Raw genomic sequence first — 23,719 nt, 5'->3', positions numbered from 1 at the left:
CCTCTGGGCCCACCACACACACCCCCCCCTCTGGGCCCATTCCCCCCCCTCTCCGGGTCCCCCACGCCCCCTCTCTCTCCTCCCCACGCCCCGCCCCCCCCCCCCCCCCCGGCCAGGCTCCCTCTCGACCTCCCCCTCCACCACACATACCCCACTCTGGGGGCTCCCCCCACCTCTGGGCCCACCACACTTCACCCTCTGGGCCCCACACTCTTTCTCCCCCCCCCCCCCCCCCCTTTTGGGGCCACTCACCCTCTGTGGCCACCACGCTCCCCTCTTCTCTCCGTTACACCCCTTCTAGCACCCCCCCCCCCCCCCCCCCTTCACACTACCCCGTCTGGGCCCACTCCCCCTTCTGGGCCCCCCCCCCCCCCCCCCCAGCCACACACGCTCCCTTCTGGGCCCTCCCCCCACCCACACTGCTCTCTCTGGGGCCCCCCCCCCTGATCCCTCATCCAGCCCCCCATTCTAGGCTCTCCCCCCCCACCTCCCCCCTAATCCAGCCCCCCCTTTCCAGGGTCACCCCACAGCCACCCCCCCCCCTGTTTCCAGGCCCCCCCCCCCCCCCTTACGTACCTTCCAAGGGCCCACACACTCCCTGGGCCCTCCACACTTTCCCTCCCCCCCCCCCCCCTCTCCCTGCAGGGCCGCCCCCTCCCCCACACGCCCTCTCAGGCCCCCAGGTCCCCACCCACTCCCCACTCTCTCTCTCTGACCGCTCTACCTCTTGCTCTCCCTCAGTGGGTGGAAGTGCTCCCGCTGTGACATGAAGGAGAATCTCTGGCTGAACCTGACCGATGGCTCCATCCTGTGCGGCCGGCGCTACTTTGACGGCAGCGGCGGCAACAACCACGCACTGGAGCACTACAAGCAGTGTGGCTACCCGCTGGCTGTGAAGCTGGGCACGATCACCCCCGACGGAGCTGGTGAGTGAGTGAGTAGCCCTGGTGGGACCGTCTCCCCTGGCCTCCGCCCTTTGCCCCCCCCTGGCCTCCGCCCTTTGCCCCCCCCTGGCCTCCGCCCTTTGCCCCCCCCCTGGCCTCCGCCCTTTGCCCCCCCCTGGCCTCCGCCCTTTGCCCCCCCCTGGCCTCCGCCCTTTGCCCCCCCCTGGCCTCCGCCCTTTGCCCCCCCCTGGCCTCCGCCCTTTGCCCCCCCCTGGCCTCCGCCCTTTGCCCCCCCCTGGCCTCCGCCCTTTGCCCCCGCCCCCTGGCCTCCGCCCTTTGCCCCCCCCTGGCCTCCGCCCTTTGCCCCCCCCTGGCCTCCGCCCTTTGCCCCCCCCTGGCCTCCGCCCTTTGCCCCCCCCTGGCCTCCGCCCTTTGCCCCCCCCTGGCCTCCGCCCTTTGCCCCCCCCTGGCCTCCGCCCTTTGCCCCCCCCTGGCCTCCGCCCTTTGCCCCCCCCTGGCCTCCGCCCTTTGCCCCCCCCTGGCCTCCGCCCTTTGCCCCCCCCTGGCCTCCGCCCTTTGCCCCCCCCTGGCCTCCGCCCTTTGCCCCCCCCTGGCCTCCGCCCTTTGCCCCCCCCTGGCCTCCGCCCTTTGCCCCCCCCTGGCCTCCGCCCTTTGCCCCCCCCTGGCCTCCGCCCTTTGCCCCCCCCTGGCCTCCGCCCTTTGCCCCCCCCTGGCCTCCGCCCTTTGCCCCCCCCTGGCCTCCGCCCTTTGCCCCCCCCTGGCCTCCGCCCTTTGCCCCCCCCCTGGCCTCCGCCCTTTGCCCCCCCCCTGGCCTCCGCCCTTTGCCCCCCCCCTGGCCTCCGCCCTTTGCCCCCCCCTGGCCTCCGCCCTTTGCCCCCCCCTGGCCTCCGCCCTTTGCCCCCCCCCTGGTCCGCCCTTTGCCCCCCCCTGGCCTCCGCCCTTTGCCCCCTGTCCTTGCCCCCCTGGCCTCCGCCCTTTGCCCCCCCCTGGCCTCCGCCCTTTGCCCCCCCCTGGCCTCCGCCCTTTGCCCCCCCCTGGCCTCCGCCCTTTGCCCCCCCCTGGCCTCCGCCCTTTGCCCCCCCCGGCCTCCGCCCTTTGCCCCCCCTGGCCTCCGCCCTTTGCCCCCCCCTGGCCTCCGCCCTTTGCCCCCCCCTGGCCTCCGCCCTTTGCCCCCCCTGGCCTCCGCCCTTTGCCCCCCCCTGGCCTCCGCCCTTTGCCCCCCCCTGGCCTCCGCCCTTTGCCCCCCCCTGGCCTCCGCCCTTTGCCCCCCCCTGGCCTCCGCCCTTTGCCCCCCCCTGGCCTCCGCCCTTTGCCCCCCCCTGGCCTCCGCCCTTTGCCCCCCCCTGGCCTCCGCCCTTTGCCCCCCCCTGGCCTCCGCCCTTTGCCCCCCCCTGGCCTCCGCCCTTTGCCCCCCCTGGCCTCCGCCCTTTGCCCCCCCCCTGGCCTCCGCCCTTTGCCCCCCCCTGGCCTCCGCCCTTTGCCCCCCCCTGGCCTCCGCCCTTTGCCCCCCCCTGGCCTCCGCCCTTTGCCCCCCCCTGGCCTCCGCCCTTTGCCCCCCCCTGGCCTCCGCCCTTTGCCCCCCCCTGGCCTCCGCCCTTTGCCCCCCCCTGGCCTCCGCCCTTTGCCCCCCCCTGGCCTCCGCCCTTTGCCCCCCCCTGGCCTCCGCCCTTTGCCCCCCCCTGGCCTCCGCCCTTTGCCCCCCCCTGGCCTCCGCCCTTTGCCCCCCCCTGGCCTCCGCCCTTTGCCCCCCCCTGGCCTCCGCCCTTTGCCCCCCCCTGGCCTCCGCCCTTTGCCCCCCCCTGGCCTCCGCCCTTTGCCCCCCCCTGGCCTCCGCCCTTTGCCCCCCCTGGCCTCCGCCCTTTGCCCCCCCCTGGCCTCCGCCCTTTGCCCCCCCCTGGCCTCCGCCCTTTGCCCCCCCTGGCCTCCGCCCTTTGCCCCCCCCTGGCCTCCGCCCTTTGCCCCCCCCTGGCCTCCGCCCTTTGCCCCCCCCTGGCCTCCGCCCTTTGCCCCCCCCCTGGCCTCCGCCCTTTGCCCCCCCCTGGCCTCCGCCCTTTGCCCCCCCCTGGCCTCCGCCCTTTGCCCCCCCCCTGGCCTCCGCCCTTTGCCCCCCCCCTGGCCTCCGCCCTTTGCCCCCCCCCTGGCCTCCGCCCTTTGCCCCCCCCCTGGCCTCCGCCCTTTGCCCCCCCCTGGCCTCCGCCCTTTGCCCCCCCCTGGCCTCCGCCCTTTGCCCCCCCCTGGCCTCCGCCCTTTGCCCCCCCCTGGCCTCCGCCCTTTGCCCCCCCCTGGCCTCCGCCCTTTGCCCCCCCCTGGCCTCCGCCCTTTGCCCCCCCCTGGCCTCCGCCCTTTGCCCCCCCTGGCCTCCGCCCTTTGCCCCCCCTGGCCTCCGCCCTTTGCCCCCCCTGGCCTCCGCCCTTTGCCCCCCCTGGCCTCCGCCCTTTGCCCCCCCTGGCCTCCGCCCTTTGCCCCCCCCTGGCCTCCGCCCTTTGCCCCCCCCTGGCCTCCGCCCTTTGCCCCCCCCTGGCCTCCGCCCTTTGCCCCCCCCTGGCCTCCGCCCTTTGCCCCCCCCTGGCCTCCGCCCTTTGCCCCCCCCTGGCCTCCGCCCTTTGCCCCCCCCTGGCCTCCGCCCTTTGCCCCCCCCCTGGCCTCCGCCCTTTGCCCCCCCCTGGCCTCCGCCCTTTGCCCCCCCCTGGCCTCCGCCCTTTGCCCCCCCCGGCCTCCGCCCTTTGCCCCCCCCGGCCTCCGCCCTTTGCCCCCCCCCCCCCGGCCTCCGCCCTTTGCCCCCCCCCTGGCCTCCGCCCTTTGCCCCCCCCTGGCCTCCGCCCTTTGCCCCCCCCCCTGGCCTCCGCCCTTTGCCCCCCCCCCTGGCCTCCGCCCTTTGCCCCCCCCTGGCCTCCGCCCTTTGCCCCCCCCTGGCCTCCGCCCTTTGCCCCCCCTGGCCTCCGCCCTTTGCCCCCCCCTGGCCTCCGCCCTTTGCCCCCCCCTGGCCTCCGCCCTTTGCCCCTCCCTGGCCTCCGCCCTTTGCCCCCCCCCCGGCCTCCGCCCTTTGCCCCCCCCCGGCCTCCGCCCTTTGCCCCCCCCCGGCCTCCGCCCTTTGCCCCCCCCCGGCCTCCGCCCTTTGCCCCCCCCCCGGCCTCCGCCCTTTGCCCCCCCCCCGGCCTCCGCCCTTTGCCCCCCCCCGGCCTCCGCCCTTTGCCCCCCCCCGGCCTCCGCCCTTTGCCCCCCCTTGGCCTCCGCCCCCCCTGTTGCCCTCCGCCCTTTGCCCCCCCCCTGGCCTCCGCCCTTTGCCCCCCCCTGGCCTCCGCCCTTTGCCCCCCCCTGGCCTCCGCCCTTTGTCCCCCCCTGGCCTCCGCCCTTTGCCCCCCCCCCCCCCCCGGCCTCCACCCCTCCACCTTTGCCCCCCCCCCCCCGGCCTCCGCCCTTTGCCCCCCCCCCGGCCTCCGCCCTTTGCCCCCCCCCCGGCCTCCGCCCTTTGCCCCCCCCCCGGCCTCCGCCCTTTGCCCCCCCCCCGGCCTCCGCCCTTTGCCCCCCCCCGGCCTCCGCCCTTTTCCCCCCCCCCCCCGGCCTCCGCCCTTTGCCCCCCCCCGGCCTCCGCCCTTTGCCCCCCCCCGGCCTCCGCCCTTTGCCCCCCCCCGGCCTCCGCCCTTTGCCCCCCCCGGCCTCCGCCCTTTGCCCCCCGGCCTCCGCCCTTTGCCCCCCCCCTCCCCCCGGCCTCCACCCTTTGCCCCCCACCCCAGCCTCCGCCCTTTGCCCCCCCCCCCCCGGCTCCGCCCTTTGCCCCCCCCCCCGGCCTACGCCCTTTGCCCCCCCCCCCCCCCCCCCCCGGCCTCCGCCCTTTGCCCCTCCCCCGGCCCCCGCCCTTTGGCCCCACCCCTTTGCCCCCCAACCTCCGCCCCGCTCCTTGCTCCCGCGCAACCCTCCCCCGGCCTTCCGACCTGCCCTTTGCTCCTCTGACTGCATATACAGCCACCGGAGCACCATAGGCGCATTTGGTCTTCTCCCCTTAGCTCGGTCTCTCTTCCCCCACTCCCCCTCCCCCACCCCCTGCCCTCGCTTGCTCTCCCCCCTCACCCTCCCCTCGCTCGCTTCCCTTCCCTTCCCTTCCCTTCCCCCCCCCCCCCCCCCCAGCTGATCTTCCTGTGTCCTTCCCTCTGACAGACGTATATTCGTACGATGAGGACGACATGGTATTGGACCCGAACCTGGCTGAGCATCTTTCTCACTTTGGAATCGACATGATGAAGATGCAGAAGGTGGGTATTTCGTCCTCAGCTGCCGACACCAAACCCGGCAGAGGGAGGGAGGGAGGGACTCGGTGTACCGGGGGTTGAGATCAGTCGTTACCGATATAGCGTCTCATCAGAGTGACAGCACCACCAACAGTGCGGCCCTCGGGCAGTGCGGCGCTCCCTGAGTGTCGGCCTCGATTTATGTGCTCAAGTGCCTGGATTGGAACTTGAACCCACCACCTGAGTGTTTGACAGTGTAAAGGGAGCTTTACTCTGTATCTAACCCCGTGCTGTACCTGCGCTGGGAGTGTTTGATGGGACAGTGTTGAGGGAGCTTTACTCTGTATCTAACCCCGTGCTGTACCTGCCCTGGGAATGTTTGATGGGACAGTGTAGAGGGAGCTTTACTCTGTATCTAACCCCGTGCTGTACCTGCCCTGGGAGTGTTTGATGGACAGTGTAGAGGGAGCTTTACTCTGTATCTAACCCCCTGTACCTGCCCTGGGAGTGTTTGATGGGACAGTGTAGAGGGAGCTTTACTCTGGATCTAACCCCCTGTACCTGCCCTGGGAGTGTTTGATGGTAACAGTGTAGAGGGAGCTTTACTCTGTATCTAACCCCCTGTACCTGCCCTGGGAGTGTTTGATGGGACAGTGTAGAGGGAGCTTTACTCTGTATCTAACCCCCTGTACCTGCCCTGTGAGTGTTTGATGGGACAGTGTGGAGTGAGCTTTACTCTGTATCTAACCCCGTGCTGTACCTGCCCTGGGAGTGTTTGATGGGACAGTGTAGAGGGAGCTTTACTCTGTATCTAACCCCCTGTACCTGCCCTGGGAGTGTTTGATGGACAGTGTAGAGGGAGCTTTACTCTGTATCTAACCCCCTGTACCTGCCCTGGGAGTGTTTGATGGGACAGTGTAGAGGGAGCTTTACTCTGTATCTAACCCCCTGTACCTGCCATGGGAGTGTTTGATGGGACAGTGTAGAGGGAGCTTTACTCTGTATCTAACCCCGTGCTGTACCTGCCCTGGGAGTGTTTGATGGGACAGTGTAGAAGGAGCTTTACTCTGTATCTAACCCCCTGTACCTGCCCTGGGAGTGTTTGATGGGACAGTGTAGAGGGAGCTTTACTCTGTATCTAACCCCCTGTACCTGCCGTGGGAGTGTTTGATGGGACAGTGTAGAGGGAACTTTACTCTGTATCTAACCCCCTGTACCTGCCCTGGGAGTGTTTGATGGGACAGTGTAGAGGGAGCTTTACTCTGTATCTAACCCCCTGTACCTGCCCTGGGAGTGTTTGATGGGACAGTGTAGAGGGAGCTTTACTCTGTATCTAACCACCTGTACCTGCCCTGGGAGTGTTTGATGGGACAGTGTAGAGGGAGCTTTACTCTGTATCTAACCCCCTGTACCTGCCCTGGGAGTGTTTGATGGGACAGTGTAGAGGGAGCTTTACTCTGTATCTAACCCCCTGTACCTGCCCTGGGAGTGTTTGATGGGACAGTGTAGAGTGAGCTTTACTCTGTATCTAACCCCCTGTACCTGCCCTGGGAGTGTTTGATGGGACAGTGTAGAGGGAGCTTTACTCTGTATCTAACCCCCTGTACCTGCCCTGGGAGTGTTTGATGGGACAGTGTAGAGTGAGCTTTCCTCTGTATGCTACCCACTGAGCCACTGCTGATACTTGGTTATTGGACAGAGTGACGCCATGTATCAGGTGTTTGGAGCAGTCGACGCATTGGGTCTTGAGACGGGTTGCTCGTTGACCGCTGTGTTCCCTCTCACTCTCTCTCTTCACGGACGCAGACCGATAAGACCATGACCGAGTTGGAGATCGACATGAACCAGCGGATCGGGGAGTGGGAGACCATCCAGGAGTCTGGCGTCCAGCTCAAGCCCCTCTACGGACCCGAGTACACCGGCATCCAGAACCTGGGCAACAGCTGTTACCTCAACTCTGTCATGCAGGTGGTGTTCAGCATTCCCGACTTCCAGAACAAGTGAGTGGTTTCAGGCTCCCGATTTCCCCATCCCAGCATTGTGCTCGGCGGGGGGCAGGGGGAGAGAGGGGGACAGGGAGGCGGGGGAGGAGGAGGAGAAGAGAGATCGTCATAGGCAGTCCCTCGAAACGAAGATGACTTGCTTCCACACCAGAAAGGGATGAGTTCATAGGGGTTTCAGTGGAGGACCTGTATTCCAGGTCCCGCGCTACATCCTGAAGGGTGGAAGATGCCTGTGCGTGGATATTTTTACCGTGTGGTAGCCATTGCATCCCAGCCACCACACGGGCTTGACAGAGCTCGGTCTTGGTCCAGTGACGAGGATTACCCAAGACGACTGGAGACCAGCTCTGCCGCACAGACCGAGCGCACGCACACGTCACAGTGTGGGCTGGTCCGTGCTGCCCCTGGGCCCTGACCTCGCGCCTCTCCAGGGCCCTGATCACATCCCTGTACGAACGATTGCCGCTCCAGCTGTACCTGCCCGCGCTGTCGTCAGCCGTCGCCCTCCTGCAGCAGCACGCGCTTCTCCCTGCAGTGGTTTGCCGCCACTCGCTGCTCCCTCTAATGTCCCCGGCCTGCTGATGGTCTTGCAGGCCGGGACCGTGCTGATTTTCGGGCCGGGCTGCCGCACGCTGCTCCTTGCACAGTATCGGCTCTTTAACGTAGTGAAACGTCCCAAGGCGCGTCACAGGACTGTTAGCAGACACACAAAATAAATTTCACACTGAGCCGCATAAGGAGAAATTAGCGCAGGTGACCAGAAGCTCGGTCAAAGAGGTGGATTTTAAGCAGCGTCTTGAATGTGAGGTCAAGAGGCGGTGAGGTTTAGGCAGGGAGTTCCAGTGCTTGGGGCCTAGGCAACAGAAGGCACGGCCACCGATGGTGGAGCGATTTATAATCAGGGATGCTCAGGAGGGCAGAATTAGAGGAGTGCAGACATCTCGGGGGGCGGAGTGGGATGGGTTACAGAGATAGGGAGGGGTGTAGGGGCTGGAGGAGGTTACAGAGATAGGGAGGGGTATTGGGCTGGGGGAGGTTACAGAGATGGGGAGGGGTGTGGGGGCCATGGAGGGATTTGTCAACAAGGATGAGAATTTTGAAATCGAGGCGTTTCTTAACCAGGAGCCAATGTTGGTCAGTGAGCACAGGGGGTGATGGGTGAGCGGGACTCGGTGCGAGTTAGGACACGCCAGCCGAGTTTTGGATCACTTCTAGTTTACGTTGGGTGGAATGTGGAGGAGAGATCTTTCCTAATCTCCCCTCTAACCCTTCTACTGATTATTTAAATCTCTGCCCCCTGGTTGTTGACCCCTCTGCTCAGGGAAACAGGTCCTTCCTATTCAGGTTTTTCATAATTTTATATATTTCAATTAGGTCTTTTCTCAGTTTCTTCTGTTCCGAAGAAAACAACCCCAGCCTATCCAATCTTTCCCCGTAGCTAAAATTCTCCAGTCCAGGCAACATCCTGGTGAATCTCCTCTGTACCCTCTCCAGTGCAATCACATCTTTCCTGTACTGTGGTGACTACAACTGCACGCAGTACTCTAGCTGTGGTGTAACCAGTGTTATATAGAAACATGGAAAATAGGTGCAGGAGTAGGCCATTCGGCCTTTTGAGCCTGCACCACCATTCAATAAGATCATGGCTGATCATTCCCTAAGTACCCCTTTCCTGCTTTCTCTCCATACCCCTTGATCCCCTTAGCCGTAAGAGCCATATCTAACTCCCTCTTGAATATATCCAATTAACTGGCCTCAACAACTCTCTGCGGCAGGGAATTCCACAGGTTAACAACTCTGAGTGAAGAAGTTTCTCCTCATCTCAGTCCTAAATGGCTTACCCCTTATCCTTAGACTGTGACCCCTGGTTCTGGACTTCCCCAACATTGGCAACATTCTACCTGCATCTAACCTGTCCCGTCCTGTCAGAATTTTATATGTATCTATGAGATTCCCTCTCATCCTTCTAAACTCCAATGTATAAAGGCCCAGTTGATCCAGTCTCTCCTCATATGTCAGTCCTGCCATCCCGGGAATCAGTCTGGTGAACCATTGCTGCACTCCCTCAATAGCAAGAACATCTTTCCTCAGATTAGGAGACCAAAACTGAACACACTATTCCAGGTGAGGGCTCACCAAGGCCCTGTACAACTGCAGTAAGACCTCCCTGCTCCTATACTCAAATCCTCTCGCTATGAAGGCCAACATACCATTTGCCTTCTTCACCGCCTGCTGTACCTGCATGCCAACTTTCAATAACTGATGAACCATGACACCCAGGTCTCATTGCACCTCCCCTTTTCCTAATCTGCCACCATTCAGATAATCTGTCTTCGTGTTTTTGCCCCCAAAGTGGATAACCTCACATTTATCCACATTATATTGCCATGCATTTGCCCACTCACCTAACCTGTCCAAGTCACCCTGCAGTCTCCTAGCGTCCCCCTCACAGCTCACACCGCCACCCAGCTTATTGTCATCTGCAAATTTGGAGATATTACATTCAATTCCTTCATCTAAATTATTAATGTATATTGTAAAGAGCTGGGGTCCCAGCACTGAACCCTGCGGCACTCCATTAGTCACTGCTTGCCATTTTGAAAAGGACCCGTTTATCCCGACTCTCTGCTTCCTGTCTGCCAACCAGTTCTCTATCCACATAAGTATATTACCCCCAATACCAGGTGCTTTGATTTTGCACACCAATCTCTTGTGTGGGGCCTTGTCCAAAGCCTTTTGAAAGTCCAAATACACCACATCCACTGGTTCTCCCTTATGTGGTTCAAGCAGAACCTCCCTGCTCTTGTATTCTATGCCTCCGCTAATAAAGGCAGGTATTCCGTCTGCCGCCTGAACTACGTTAGTTGACCTGTCCTACCTTCAGGGATCTGTGCACATGCACTCCACGGTCCCTTTGTTCCTCTGCACTTCTGTGTCCGACCATTTAATATGTGTTCCCTTGTTAGCCCTCACCAAAGGCATTACCCACACTTTTCCGGATTAAACTGCATTTACCACCGCTCTGCCCACCTGACCAGTTCATTGATCTCTTCCTGCAGTCCGCAGCTTTCATCCTCATCATCAACCACACGGCCGACATTAGTATCATCTGCAAACTTCTTAATCACACCCCCTATAGTCAAGTCTAAATCATTGATGTACAGAGTAGTGAATCCTGCGGAACCTCACTGGAAACAGCCTTCCAGTTGGAAAAGCTGCCCTCACTGCGCTCTTCGAGATGGTGCCTGGGGCGAGGGGGGATCCCGTTTTCAGGCTTTGACTGGCCTGAGGCTGTCGGTCCTTGCTCGTCTTCCTCACCCCCCCACCCCGCCCCCCCGGATGATTTGGGGAAGGGAACTACCACCTCCAAGTCCCTTCTTCAAGCCATACCAAGGAAGGAAAGTTTGCTCCCTGAGGCCTGTGCTTAATTCCTCTCTCCTCAGAAATAGGAGCAGGAGTCGGCCCCTCGAGCCTGCTCCGCCATTTAATACGACCATGGCTGATCCGATCATGGACTCAGCTCCACTTCCCTGCCCGCCCCCTTCTCCCCTTATCGGTTAAGAAAGTCTATCTCTGTCTTAAATATATTCAATGTCCCGGCTCCCACAGCTCTCTGAGGCAGCGAATTCCACAGATTTACAACCCTCTGAGAGAAGAAATTCCTCCTCATCTCAGTTTTAAATGGGCGGCCCCTTATTCTAAGACCATGCCCCCTAGTTCTAGTCTCCCCCATCAGTGGGAACATCCTCTCTGCATCCACCTTGTCGAGTCCCCCTCATAATCTGATACGTTTCGATAAGATCACCTCTCATTCTTCTGAATTCCAATCCTCTCTCGCTCTCTCTCTCTCCCCGCTTTCAGGTATGTCGGGAACCTGGAGAAGATTTTCAAGGACTCACCAACTGACCCTACTCAGGATTTCAACACTCAGGTGTACGTGACCACTTGCAGGTTTTCGGAATACGCGCTCGTCTCTGGTTAAGCTGTGGTGGCAAAGACAGCAGGGTGGTCGGAATAACAACCGGTTGGGAATCAGTATAGCAGCCTGTCAATAACACGCACCCTCTAGCACGCCACTTTCGGCTCCTCTCCGCTCCGTTTTTTGCCCTGGCAATGGCAGCGGTGAGGCCTTCTGGGAAGGCCCGTCAGCCTCCAGCGCCCCGCGCCGATCCTCGGGATCTGGTTTTGTGTCGGCGTGGAGCAGCACCGGCTGGAAGAGCTGTGCCCGTGTGCGACGCCCCTGCATGTGACACCTGCGCGAGTTCGAGCTCCCGTCCGTCCAGAAGCGTGCCTCGAGCTGTCAGAAATCAGGGTGGTTCAATCATGCAGTCGGCAAAGGGTTGTCCTATTCGGCGGTCCCTCGAGCGAGGGTGACTTGCTACCACATGAGTTCACAGGTGTTTCAATGAAGGACCCGATGTTCCAGTCCTGAACTCGAACTGAGGGGGTGGAAGATGCCTGTTGGTGCAGTTTTTTAACGTGGGGTGGCCGTTGCACATCAGCCACCACACGGGCTTGACAGAGCGAGGTCTTGGTCCAGGGTCAAGGGTTAACCAGGACGACTGGAGACCAGCTCTGCTGCATGGACTTAGTTTGCACATATATCGCAGTGTGGGCTGGCGCATGCTGCGCCTGGGCCCCGTACCCTCATTTGTCGCTCCTCCGTCCCCCCGCCCTCGCCGCTCCTCCGCCCCCCCCAATCTCTCGGGACCTGATGATGTTGCCCACCTCCAAGCCGTTGCACATTTGTGTCCGCTCGCTCTGGGAGCTGCAGTTGCTCCGGCTCTGTTTCAAGCCCCGACCTGCGGAGACGTTCTCGCACAGCTCGGGGTGGCCCACAATGTCCTCGGGGGCCCAGCACTCCGGCTCTGTTTCAAGCCCCGACCTGCGGAGATGTTCTCGCACAGCTCGGGGTGGCCCACAATGTCCTCGGGGCCCAGCGCTCCGGCTCTGTTTCAAGCCCCGACCTGCGGAGACGTTCTCGCACAGCTCGGGGTGGCCCACAATGTCCTCGGGGCCCAGCGCTCCGGCTCTGTTTCAAGCCCCGACCTGCGGAGATGTTCTCGCACAGCTCGGGGTGGCCCACAATGTCCTCGGGGGCCCAGCGCTCCGGCTCTGTTTCAAGCCCCGACCTGCGGAGATGTTCTCGCACAGCTCGGGGTGGCCCACAATGTCCTCGGGGCCCAGCGCTCCGGCTCTGTTTCAAGCCCCGACCTGCGGAGACGTTCTCGCACAGCTCGGGGTGGCCCACAATGTCCTCGGGGCCCAGCGCTCCGGCTCTGTTTCAAGCCCCGACCTGCGGAGATGTTCTCGCACAGCTCGGGGTGGCCCACAATGTCCTCGGGGCCCAACGCTCCAGCTCTGTTTCAAGCCCCGACCTGCGGAGATGTTCCCATCCCAGGGTGGACTGTTTTAGCGATCTGTGTTGTGGCGTGACGATGTTCTGGGCATGTTTTTGTGTTGGTTTCCCCCTGCATCTCTCGCCACGCTCCCGGCCCGGTTCTTTAGCAGGGGAATTTCCTTTCCTCGCTCCCTGCGAGAGGTGTACAATGCCTCCCTTGGCACGAGGGCCCGACTGCCCAAACTTACCGACCGACGCACAAACTGTTCCCAGGCGCTAACTTCCCCACCCCAACGCCATTATCGCCCCCAAAACATCAAAGACGAAAATGCAGCCCCATATAATCCCCCTGGCGTGCTCCCATTCTCGCGCTCCCGTGTGCACATGTGTGCAAGGCAGATTGTGATCGGGTGTCATGCTGTGTTGAGCATCGTGTGGTAAGTTCTTTTATCTTCCGATGTTACTTATCCCTCTCTCTCCCCCTCCCTCTCTCACACTCTCAGAGCTAAGTTGGGCTATGGGTTACTGTCCGGAGACCACTCTAAACCCCCTCCAGAGACAGATGAAACCGATCCAGAAACAGAGAAGGTATGATTCATTAAAAAAAAATAATCAACGTTCTAGTCGTGTGCGAGCGTGCGTGTCATTTCACAGGGCAGTTAAGAGCCAACCACACTGCTGTAGGTCTGGAGTCTGGAGAATTGGATTAGTGTGGGTGGGTGATGGGAGCCGGGTGGTTTGTCATCGCGAGGGTGTAGATCTGGACACCTCAAGTCGCTGGAGAAATACCACCGACAATGTCTCCGCAAGATCCTGCAAATCCCCTGGGAGGACAGACGCCCCAACGTTGGTATCCTCGACCAGGCCAACATCCCCAGCATCGAAGCACTGACCACACTCGATCAGCTCCGCTGGGCAGGGCCACATTCTGCGCACGCCCCAGACACGAGACTCCCAAAGCGAGCGCTCGACTCGGAACTCCTTCTCGACAAGCGAGCCCAAGGTGTGCAGAGGAAACGTTACAAGGGGCACCCTCCCTGATAAAGTGCAACATCCTCACCGACACCTGGGAGTCCCTGGCCAAAGACCAGTCCGCCCTCAGTGGAGGAAGTGCATCCGGGAGGGCGCTGAGCACCTCGAGTCTCGTCGCCGAGAGCGTGCAGAAAGCAAGCGCAGGCAGCGGAAGGAGCGTTGCGGCAAACCAGACTCCCCACCCACCCTTTCGTCCAACCACTGTCTGCCCCACCTGTGACAGAGACTGTAATTCCCGTATTGGACGGATCAGTCACCTCAGAACTCACTTTGAGTGGAAGCAAGTCTTCCTCGATTCCAAGGGACTGTCTATGATGATGCTGTAGAATTGGGTTGGTGCAGGTGATCGGAGTGAGTGGTTTGTGATCGACAGGGTGTAGATGTGGGGGTTATATGTGTGATGGAGGGGAGTGGTGGATGTGGCGAGACCAGTCTGTGAGTGATCGGTAGGGTGTGGTGGGGTTTCTGGGATCGTGCTGTGCGGCCGAGGGGTGATTGATTGCCTTCCTCTGCTCCGTTCCATGCCAGGTTGAACCCGACGGTATTGCTCCTCGCATGTTTAAGTCCTTGGTCGGCAAGGGTCACCCAGAGTTCTCCACCAACAGACAGCAGGACGCTCAAGAATTCTTCCTACATTTCATCAACATGGTGGAGGTGAGAATCCAAACCTAATCCCACTGCCCCACTCCCTCCCCATAGCCCTGTATCAATCCCAAACTAATCCCACTGCCCCACTCCCTCCCCATAGCCCTGTATCAATCCCAAACTAATCCCACTGCCCCGCTCTCTCCCCATAGTCCTGTATCAATCCCAAAACTAATCCCACTGCCCCGCTCTCTCCCCATAGCCCTGTATCAATCCCAAACTAATCCCACTGCCCCGCTCTCTCCCCATAGTCCTGTATCAATCCCAAACTAATCCCACTGCCCCACTCCCTCCCCATAGTCCTGTATCAATCCCAAACTAATCCCACTGCCCCGCTCACTCCCCATAGTCCTGTATCAATCCCAAACTAATCCCACTGCCCCGCTCTCCCCATAGTCCTGTATCAATCCCAAACTAATCCCACTGCCCCACTCCCTCCCCATAGTCCTGTATCAATCCCAAACTAATCCCACTGCCCCACTCGTTCCCCACAGCCCTGTATCAATCCCAAACTAATCCCACTGCCCCGCTCTCTCCCCATAGTCCTGTATCAATCCCAAACTAATCCCACTGCCCCGCTCTCTCCCCATAGTCCTGTATCAATCCCAAACTAATCCCACTGCCCCACTCTCTCCCCATAGTCCTGTATCAATCCCAAACTAATCCCACTGCCCCACTCGTTCCCCATAGCCCTGTATCAATCCCAAACTAATCCCACTGCCCCACTCCCTCCCCATAGCCCTGTATCAATCCCCAAACTAATCCCACTGCCCCGCTCTCTCCCCATAGCCCTGTATCAATCCCAAACTAATCCCACTGCCCCACTCGTTCCCCATAGCCCTGTATCAATCCCCAAACTAATCCCATAGCCCTGTAGCAATCCCCAAACTAATCCCACTGCCCCGCTCTCTTTCCATAGCCCTGTATCGATCCCAAACTAATCCCACTGCCCCGCTCTCTCCCCACAGACCTGTATCAATCCCCAAACTAATCCCACTGTCCCCGTAGCCCTGTATCAATCCGCAAGCTAATCCCATAGCCCTGTATCAATCCCCAAACTAATCCCACTGCCCCGTGTTCTCCCCATAGCCCTGTACCAATCCACAAACTAATCCCACTGCCCCGCTCTCTCCCCATAGCCCTGTATCAAGGTGCTGTATAAATCCAGGTTGATTGATTGATCCGTCTGACCATCCCCATTGTGACCCCGGCTTCTCCAGTCTCACCATGTAACTGAAGTCCCTCATCCCCAGGAACCATTCTGGTCAACCTCCCCCTTAACCTCCTCTGCTCCAAGGAGAACAACCACAGCATCTCCAGTCTCCACAGATCTGAAATCCCTGGTCCCCAGGCACCGTTCCAGCACTGCCATCAGCTGTTGTCTCATTTGTTCCCTGTGCCTCCAGAGGAACTGCCGGAGTTCGGAGAATCCCAATGAAGCTTTCCGTTTCCTCGTGGAGGAGAGGATCAACTGCCTGGCTTCTGGCAAAGTCAAGTACACGCAGCGAGTGGACTACATCATGCAGCTCCCCGTCCCCATGGAGGCTGCCGTCAACAAAGGTTAGACCAGGACCCGACAAATAACCTACTCCTCCCGCCCACCCCTCCCAACTGGCAGCAGGCTCCGGGGCGCCAGGGTCCATCTCTCCCGGGCCTAGTGCTGAGTTAGCCTGATCTCACACACCCCGTGTGGGGCTGAGCACGAACGCACGCACGCAAAGGCTCCATCCCGGGCCTACTGCTGAATTAGCCTGATCTCACACACCCGGTGTGGGGCTGAGCACACACGCACGCACGCTTCATCCCGGGCCTAGTGCTGAGTTAGCCTGATCGGACACACCCGGTGTGGGACTGAGCACACACGCACAGGCTCCATCCCGGGCCTAGTGCTGAGTTAGCCTGATCGCGCACACCCAGTGTGGGACTGAGCACACACGCACAGGCTCCATCCCGGGCCTAGTGCTGAGTTAGCCTGATCGCGCACACCCAGTGTGGGACTGAGCACACACGCACAGGCTCCATCCCGGGCCTAGTGCTGAGTTAGCCTGATCGCGCACACCCGGTGTGGGACTGAGCACACACGCACAGGCTCCATCCCGGGCCTAGTGCTGAATTAGCCTGATCGGACACACCCGGTGTGGGACTGAGCACACACGCACAGGCTCCATCCCGGGCCTAGTGCTGAGTTAGCCTGATCTCTGACACCCGGTGTGGGGCTGAGCATACACGCACAGGCTCCATCCTGGGCCTAGTGCTGAGTTAGCCTGATCTCTGACACCCGGTGTGGGGCTGAGCACACACGCACAGGCTCCATCCCGGGCCGAGTGCTGAATTAGCCTGATCGGACACACCCAGTGTGGGACTGAGCACATACGCACAGGCTCCATCCCGGGCCTAGTGCTGAGTTAGCCTGATCTCTGACACCCGGTGTGGGGCTGAGCATACACGCACAGGCTCCATCCTGGGCCTAGTGCTGAGTTAGCCTGATCTCTGACACCCGGTGTGGGGCTGAGCACACACGCACAGGCTCCATCCCGGGCCGAGTGCTGAGTTAGCCTGATGGTGCACACCCGGTGTGGGACTCACTCACGAGTTAGCCTGATCTCTCCCTCTCACTCACGAGTTAGCCTGATCTCTCTCTCACTCATGAGTTAACCTGATCGATCTCTCTCACTCACGAGTTAGCCTGATCTCTCACTCACTCACGAGTTGCCCTGATCTCTCTCACTCACTCACGAGTTAGCCTGATCTCTCTCACTCACTCACGAGTTACCCTGATCTCTCTCACTCACGAGTTAGCCTGATCCCTCTCACTCACGAGTTGCCTGATCGATCTCTCTCACTCACGAGTTAGCCTGATCTCTCTCACTCACACTCACTCGCGAGTTAGCCTGATCTCTCTCACTCACTCGCGAGTTAGCCAGATCTGTCTCACTCACTCGCGAGTTAGCCTGATCTCACTCACTCGCAAGTTAGCCTGATCTCTCTCATTCACTCACTCACGAGTTAGCCTGATCTCTCACTCTCTCTCACTCGCGAGGTAGCCTGATCTCTCTCACTCACACTCACTCGCGAGTTAGCCTGATCTCTCTCACTCACTCACTCGCGAGTTAGCCAGATCTGTCTCACTCACTCGCGAGTTAGCCTGATCTCTCTCTCTCACTCGCGAGTTAGCCTGATCTCTCTCTCTCACTCGCGAGTTAGCCTGATCTCTCTCACTCACTCGCGAGTTAGCCTGATCTCTCTCACTCACTCGCGAGTTAGCCTGATCTCTCTCACTCACTCGCGAGTTAGCCTGATCTCTCTCACTCACTCGCGAGTTAGCCTGATGTCTCTCACTCACTCGCGAGTTAGCCTGATCTCTCTCACTCACTCGCGAGTTAGCCTGATCTCTCTCTCTCACTCACTCACGAGTTGGCCTGATCTCTCACTCACGAGTGAGCCTGATCTCTCTCTCTCACTCACTCGCGAGGTAGCCTGATCTCTCTCTCTCACACTCACTCGCGAGGTAGCCTGATCTCTCTCACTCACACTCACTCGCGAGTTAGCCTGATCTCTCTCACTCACTCGCGAGTTAGCCTGATCTCTCTCTCTCACTCGCGAGTTAGCCTGATCTCTCTCACTCACTCGCGACGTAGCCTGATCTCTCACTCACTCACGAGTTAGCCTGATCTCTCTCACTCATCGCGACTTAGCCTGATGTCTCTCACTCACTCGCGAGTTAGCCTGATGACTCTCACTCACGCGAGTTAGCCTGATGTCTCTCACTCACTCGCGAGTTAGCCTGATGTCTCTCACTCACTCGCGAGTTAGCCTGATGTCTCTCACTCACTCGCGAGTTAGCCTGATGTCTCTCACTCACTCGCGAGTTAGCCTGATGTCTCTCACTCACTCGCGAGTTAGCCTGATGTCTCTCACTCGCGAGTTAGCCTGATCTCTCTCTCACTCGCGAGTTAGCCTGATCTCTCTCACTCACTCGCGAGTTAGCCTGATGTCTCTCACTCACTCGCGAGTTAGCCTGATCTCACTCACTCACTCGCGAGTTAGCCAGATCTGTCTCACTCACTCGCGACTTAGCCTGATGTCTCTCACTCACTCGCGAGTTAGCCTGATGACACTCACTCGCGAGTTGGCCTGATCTCTCACTCACGAGTGAGCCTGATCTCTCTCTCTCACTCACTCGCGAGGTAGCCTGATCTCTCTCACTCACACTCACTCGCGAGTTAGCCTGATCTCTCTCACTCACACTCACTCGCGAGTTAGCCTGATCTCTCTCACTCACTCGCGACTTAGCCTGATGTCTCTCACTCACTCGCGACTTAGCCTGATGTCTCTCACTCACTCGCGACTTAGCCTGATGTCTCTCACTCGCTCGCGACTTAGCCTGATGTCTCTCACTCGCTCGCGAGTTAGCCTGATGTCTCTCACTCGCTCGCGAGTTAGCCTGATGTCTCTCACTCGCTCGCGACTTAACCTGATGCCTCTCACTCGCTCACGAGTTAGCCTGATGCCTCTCACTCGCTCGCGAGTTAGCCTGATGCCTCTCACTCGCTCGCGAGTTAGCCTGATGCCTCTCACTCGCTCGCGAGTTAGCCTGATGCCTCTCACTCGCTCGCGAGTTAGCCTGATGCCTCTCACTCGCTCGCGAGTTAGCCTGATGCCTCTCACTCGCTCGCGAGTTAGCCTGATGCCTCTCACTCGCTCGCGAGTTAGCCTGATGCCTCTCACTCGCTCGCGAGTTAGCCTGATGCCTCTCACTCGCTCGCGAGTTAGCCTGATGCCTCTCAGTCGCTCGCGAGTTAGCCTGATGCCTCTCAGTCGCTCGCGAGTTAGCCTGATGCCTCTCACTCGCTCGCGAGTTAGCCTGATGCCTCTCACTCGCTCGCGAGTTAGCCTGATGCCTCTCACTCGCTCGCGAGTTAGCCTGATGCCTCTCACTCGCTCGCGAGTTACCCTGATGCCTCTCACTCGCTCGCGAGTTAGCCTGATGCCTCTCACTCGCTCGCGAGTTAGCCTGATGCCTCTCACTCGCTCGCGAGTTAGCCTGATGCCTCTCACTCGCTCGCGAGTTAGCCTGATGCCTCTCACTCGCTCGCGAGTTAGCCTGATGCCTCTCACTCGCTCGCGAGTTAGCCTGATGCCTCTCACTCGCTCGCGAGTTAGCCTGATGCCTCTCACTCGCTCGCGAGTTAGCCTGATCTCTCTCACTCGCTCGCGAGTTAGCCTGATCTCTCTCACTCACTCGCGAGTTAGCCTGATCTCTCTCTCTCTCTCACTCGCGAGTTAGCCTGATCTCGCTCACTCACTCGCGAGTTAGCCTGATCTCTCTCTCACTCACGAGTTAACCTGATCGATCTCTCTCACTCACGAGTTAGCCTGATCGATCTCTCTCACTCACTCGCGAGTTAGCCTGATCTCTCTCACTCACTCGCGCGTTAGCCTGAGCTCTCTCACTCACGAGTGAGCCTGATCTCTCTCACTCACTCACTCGCGAGTTAGCCTGATCTCACTCACTCACTCACGAGTTAGCCTGATCTCTCACTCACGAGTGAGCCTGATCTCTCTCTCTCTCTCACTCACTCGCGAGGTAGCCTGATCTCTCTCTCTCTCTCGCGAGTTAGCCTGATCTCTCTCACTCACTCGCGAGTTAGCCTGATCTCTCTCACTCACTCGCGCGTTAGCCTGAGCTCTCTCACTCACGAGTGAGCCTGATCTCTCTCACTCACTCACTCGCGAGTTAGCCTGATCTCACTCACTCACTCACGAGTTGGCCTGATCTCTCACTCACGAGTGAGCCTGATCTCTCTCTCTCTCTCACTCACTCGCGAGTTAGCCTGATCTCTCTCACTCACTCGCGAGTTAGCCTGATCTCTCTCTCTCACTCGCGACGTAGCCTGATCTCTCTCACTCGCTCGCGAGTTAGCCTGATCTCTCTCACTAACTCGCGACTTAGCCTGATCTCTCTCACTCACTCACGAGTTAGCCTGATCTCACTCACTCACGAGTTAGCCTGATCTCTCTCTCTCACTCGCGACTTAGCCTGATCTCTCTCACTCACTCACGAGTTAGCCTGATCTGTCTCTCACTCGCGAGTTAGCCTGATCTCTCTCACTCACTCGCGACGTAGCCTGATCTCTCTCACTCACTCGCGACTTAGCCTGATCTCTCACTCACTCGCGACTTAGCCTGATCTCTCTCACTCACTCGCGACTTAGCCTGATCTCTCTCACTCACTCTCGAGTTAGCCTGATCTCTCCCCCTCCCTCGCGAGTTAGCCTGATCTCTCTCACTCGCGAGTTAGCCTGATCTCTCTCACTAGCGAGTTAGCCTGATCTCTCTCACTCACGAGTTAGCCTGATCTCTCTCACTCGCTAGCCTGATCTCTCTCACTCGCGAGTTAGCCTGATCTCTCTCACTCGCGAGTTAGCCTGATCTCTCTCACTCGCGAGTTAGCCTGATCTCTCTCACTCGCGAGTTAGCCTGATCTCTCTCACTCGCGAGTTAGCCTGATCTCTCTCACTCGCGAGTTAGGCTGATCTCACTCGCGAGTTAGGCTGATCTCTCTCACTCGCGAGTTAGCCTGATCTCTCTCACTCGCGAGTTAGCCTGATCTCTCTCACTCGCGAGTTAGCCTGATCTCTCTCACTCGCGAGTTAGCCTGATCTCTCTCACTCGCGAGTTAGCCTGATCTCTCTCACTCGCGAGTTAGCCTGATCTCTCTCACTCGCGAGTTAGCCTGATCTCTCTCACTCGCGAGTTAGCCTGATCTCTCTCACTCGCGAGTTAGCCTGATCTCTCTCACTCGCGAGTTAGCCTGATCTCTCTCACTCGCGAGTTAGCCTGATCTCTCTCACTCGCGAGTTAGCCTGATCTCTCTCACTCGCGAGTTAGCCTGATCTCTCTCACTCGCGAGTTAGCCTGATCTCTTTCACTCGCGAGTTAGCCTGAACTCTCTCACTCGCGAGTTAGCCTGAACTCTCTCACTCGCGAGTTAGCCTGATCTCTCTCACTCGCGAGTTAGCCTGATCTCTCTCACTCGCGAGTTAGCCTGATCTCTCTCACTCGCGAGTTAGCCTGATCTCTCTCACTCGCGAGTTAGCCTGATCTCTCTCACTCGCGAGTTAGCCTGATCTCTCTCACTCGCGAGTTAGCCTGATCTCTCTCACTCGCGAGTTAGCCTGATCTATCTCACTCGCGAGTTAGCCTGATCTCTCTCACTCGCGAGTTAGCCTGATCTCTCTCACTCGCGAGTTAGCCTGATCTCTCTCACTCGCGAGTTAGCCTGATCTCTCTCACTCGCGAGTTAGCCTGATCTCTCTCACTCGCGAGTTAGCCTGATCTCTCTCACTCGCGAGTTAGCCTGATCTCTCTCACTCGCGAGTTAGCCTGATCTCTCTCACTCGCGAGTTAGCCTGATCTCTCTCACTCGCGAGTTAGCCTGATCTCTCTCACTCGCGAGTTAGCCTGATCTCTCTCACTCGCGAGTTAGCCTGATCTCTCTCACTCGCGAGTTAGCCTGATCTCTCTCACTCCCGAGTTAGCCTGAGATCTCTCACTCACTCGTGAGTTAGCCTGATCTCTCTCACTCACTCGTGAGTTAACCTGATCTCTCTCTCTCACTAGTGAGTTAGCCTGATCTCACTCACTCACTCGCGAGTTAGCCTGATCCCTCTCACTCACTCACGAGTTAGCCTGATCTCTCTCACTCTCTCTCTCGCGAGTTAGCCTGATATCTCTCACTCACTCACTCGCGAGTTAGCCTGATATATCTCACTCACTCACTCGCGAGTTACCCTGCACTCACTCACTCGCGAGTTAGCCTGATATCTCTCTCTCACTCACTCGCGAGTTAGCCTGATTTCTCTCACTCACTCACTCACGTGTTAGCCTGATCTCACTCACTCGCGAGTTAGCCTGATCTCACTCACTCACGAGTTAGCCTGATCTCACTCACTCACGAGTTAGCCTGATCTCTCTCACTCACTCACGAGTTAGCCTGATCTCTCTCTCTCACTCACTCGCGAGTTAGCCTGATCTCTCTCTCTCTCACTCACTCGCGAGTTCGCCTGATCTCTCTCACTCACTCGCGAGTTAGCCTGATCTCTCACTCACTCACTCGCGAGTTAGCCTGATCTCTCTCACTCACTCACTCGCGAGTTAGCCTGATCTCTCTCACTCACTCACTCGCGAGTTAGCCTGATCTCTCTCTCTCACTCACGAGTTAGCCTGATCCCTCTCACTCACTCGCGAGTTAGCCTGATCTCTCTCACTCACTCGTGAGTTAGCCTGATCTCTCTCTCTCACTCGCGAGTTAGCCTGATATATCTCACTCGCGAGTTAGCCTGATATCTCTCACTCACTCACTCGCGAGTTAGCCTGAAATCTCTCACTCACTCACGAGTTAGCCTGATCTCTCTCTCACTCAGTCACGAGTTAGCCTGATCTCTCTCACTCACTCACTCGCGAGTTAGCCTGATATCTCTCTCTCACTCGCGAGTTAGCCTGATATCTCTCACTCTCTCTCTCGCGAGTTAGCCTGATATCTCTCTCTCACTCACTCACTCACGAGTTAGCCTGATCTCTCTCACTCACTCACGAGTTAGCCTGATATATCTCACTCACTCACTCGCGAGTTACCCTGATCTCACTCACTCACTTGCGAGTTAGCCTGATCTCTCTCACTCACTCACTCGCGAGTTAGCCTGATCTCTCTCTCTCACTCACTCGCGAGTTACCCTGATCTCACTCACTCGCGAGTTACCCTGATCTCACTCACTCACTCGCGAGTTAGCCTGATATATCTCACTCACTCAGTCGCGTGTTACCCTGCACTCACTCACTCGCGAGTTAGCCTGATATCTCTCTCTCACTCACTCGCGAGTTAGCCTGATATCTCTCTCTCACTCACTCGCGAGTTCGCCTGATCTCTCTCTCACTCACGAATTCGCCTGATCTCTCTCACTCACTCGTGAGTTAGCCTGATCTCTCTCTCTCTCTCTCTCTCTCTCTCTCGCGAGTTAGCCTGATCTCTCTCACTCACTCGCGAGTTAGCCTGATCTCTCTCTCTCACTCACTCGTGAGTTAGCCTGATCTCTCTCTCTCTCTCTCACTCACGAGTTAGCCTGATCTCTCTCACTCACTCGCGAGTTAGCCTGATCTCTCTCACTCACTCGCGAGTTAGCCTGATCTCTCTCACTCACTCGCGAGTTAGCCTGATCTCTCTCACTCACTCGCGAGTTAGCCTGATCTCTCTCTCACTCGCAAGTTAGCCTGATCTCTCTCTCTCCCTCGCGAGTTAGCCTGATCTCTCTCTCACTCGCAAGTTAGCCTGATCTCTCACTCACTCGCGAGTTAGCCTGATCTCTCTCTCACTCGCAAGTTAGCCTGATCTCTCTCTCTCACTCACGAGTTAGCCTGATCTCTCTCTCTCACTCATTCGCGAGTTAGCCTGATCTCTCTCTCACTCGCAAGTTAGCCTGATCTCTCTCTCTCACTCACGAGTTAGCCTGATCTCTCTCTCTCACTCATTCGCGAGTTAGCCTGATCTCTCTCTCACTCGCAAGTTAG

The 23,719-nt window shown here is 59.3% G+C and overlaps 1 protein-coding gene across 1 annotated transcript in view; it reads left to right on the top strand.

Moving 5' to 3' along the window:
* Positions 1-712: 712 nt before the first annotated feature.
* Positions 713-23,719, top strand: part of LOC139256590 (ubiquitin carboxyl-terminal hydrolase 5-like) — a gene marked incomplete at its 3' end in the record, with an annotated part of 23,638 nt that continues 631 nt past the window's right edge. Inside the window, exons 1-7 of the mRNA XM_070874261.1 lie at positions 713-926; positions 5,061-5,155; positions 6,938-7,131; positions 10,996-11,067; positions 12,979-13,063; positions 14,036-14,161; positions 15,559-15,712. Coding sequence (XP_070730362.1) covers positions 767-926; positions 5,061-5,155; positions 6,938-7,131; positions 10,996-11,067; positions 12,979-13,063; positions 14,036-14,161; positions 15,559-15,712 — 886 coding nt within the window. The remainder of the gene's footprint in view (positions 927-5,060; positions 5,156-6,937; positions 7,132-10,995; positions 11,068-12,978; positions 13,064-14,035; positions 14,162-15,558; positions 15,713-23,719) is intronic.

Source organism: Pristiophorus japonicus, unplaced genomic scaffold (assembly GCF_044704955.1).
Source record: "Pristiophorus japonicus isolate sPriJap1 unplaced genomic scaffold, sPriJap1.hap1 HAP1_SCAFFOLD_740, whole genome shotgun sequence".
NCBI lineage: Eukaryota > Metazoa > Chordata > Chondrichthyes > Pristiophoridae > Pristiophorus > Pristiophorus japonicus.
This window is presented reverse-complemented; position numbering and strand designations above follow the sequence as displayed.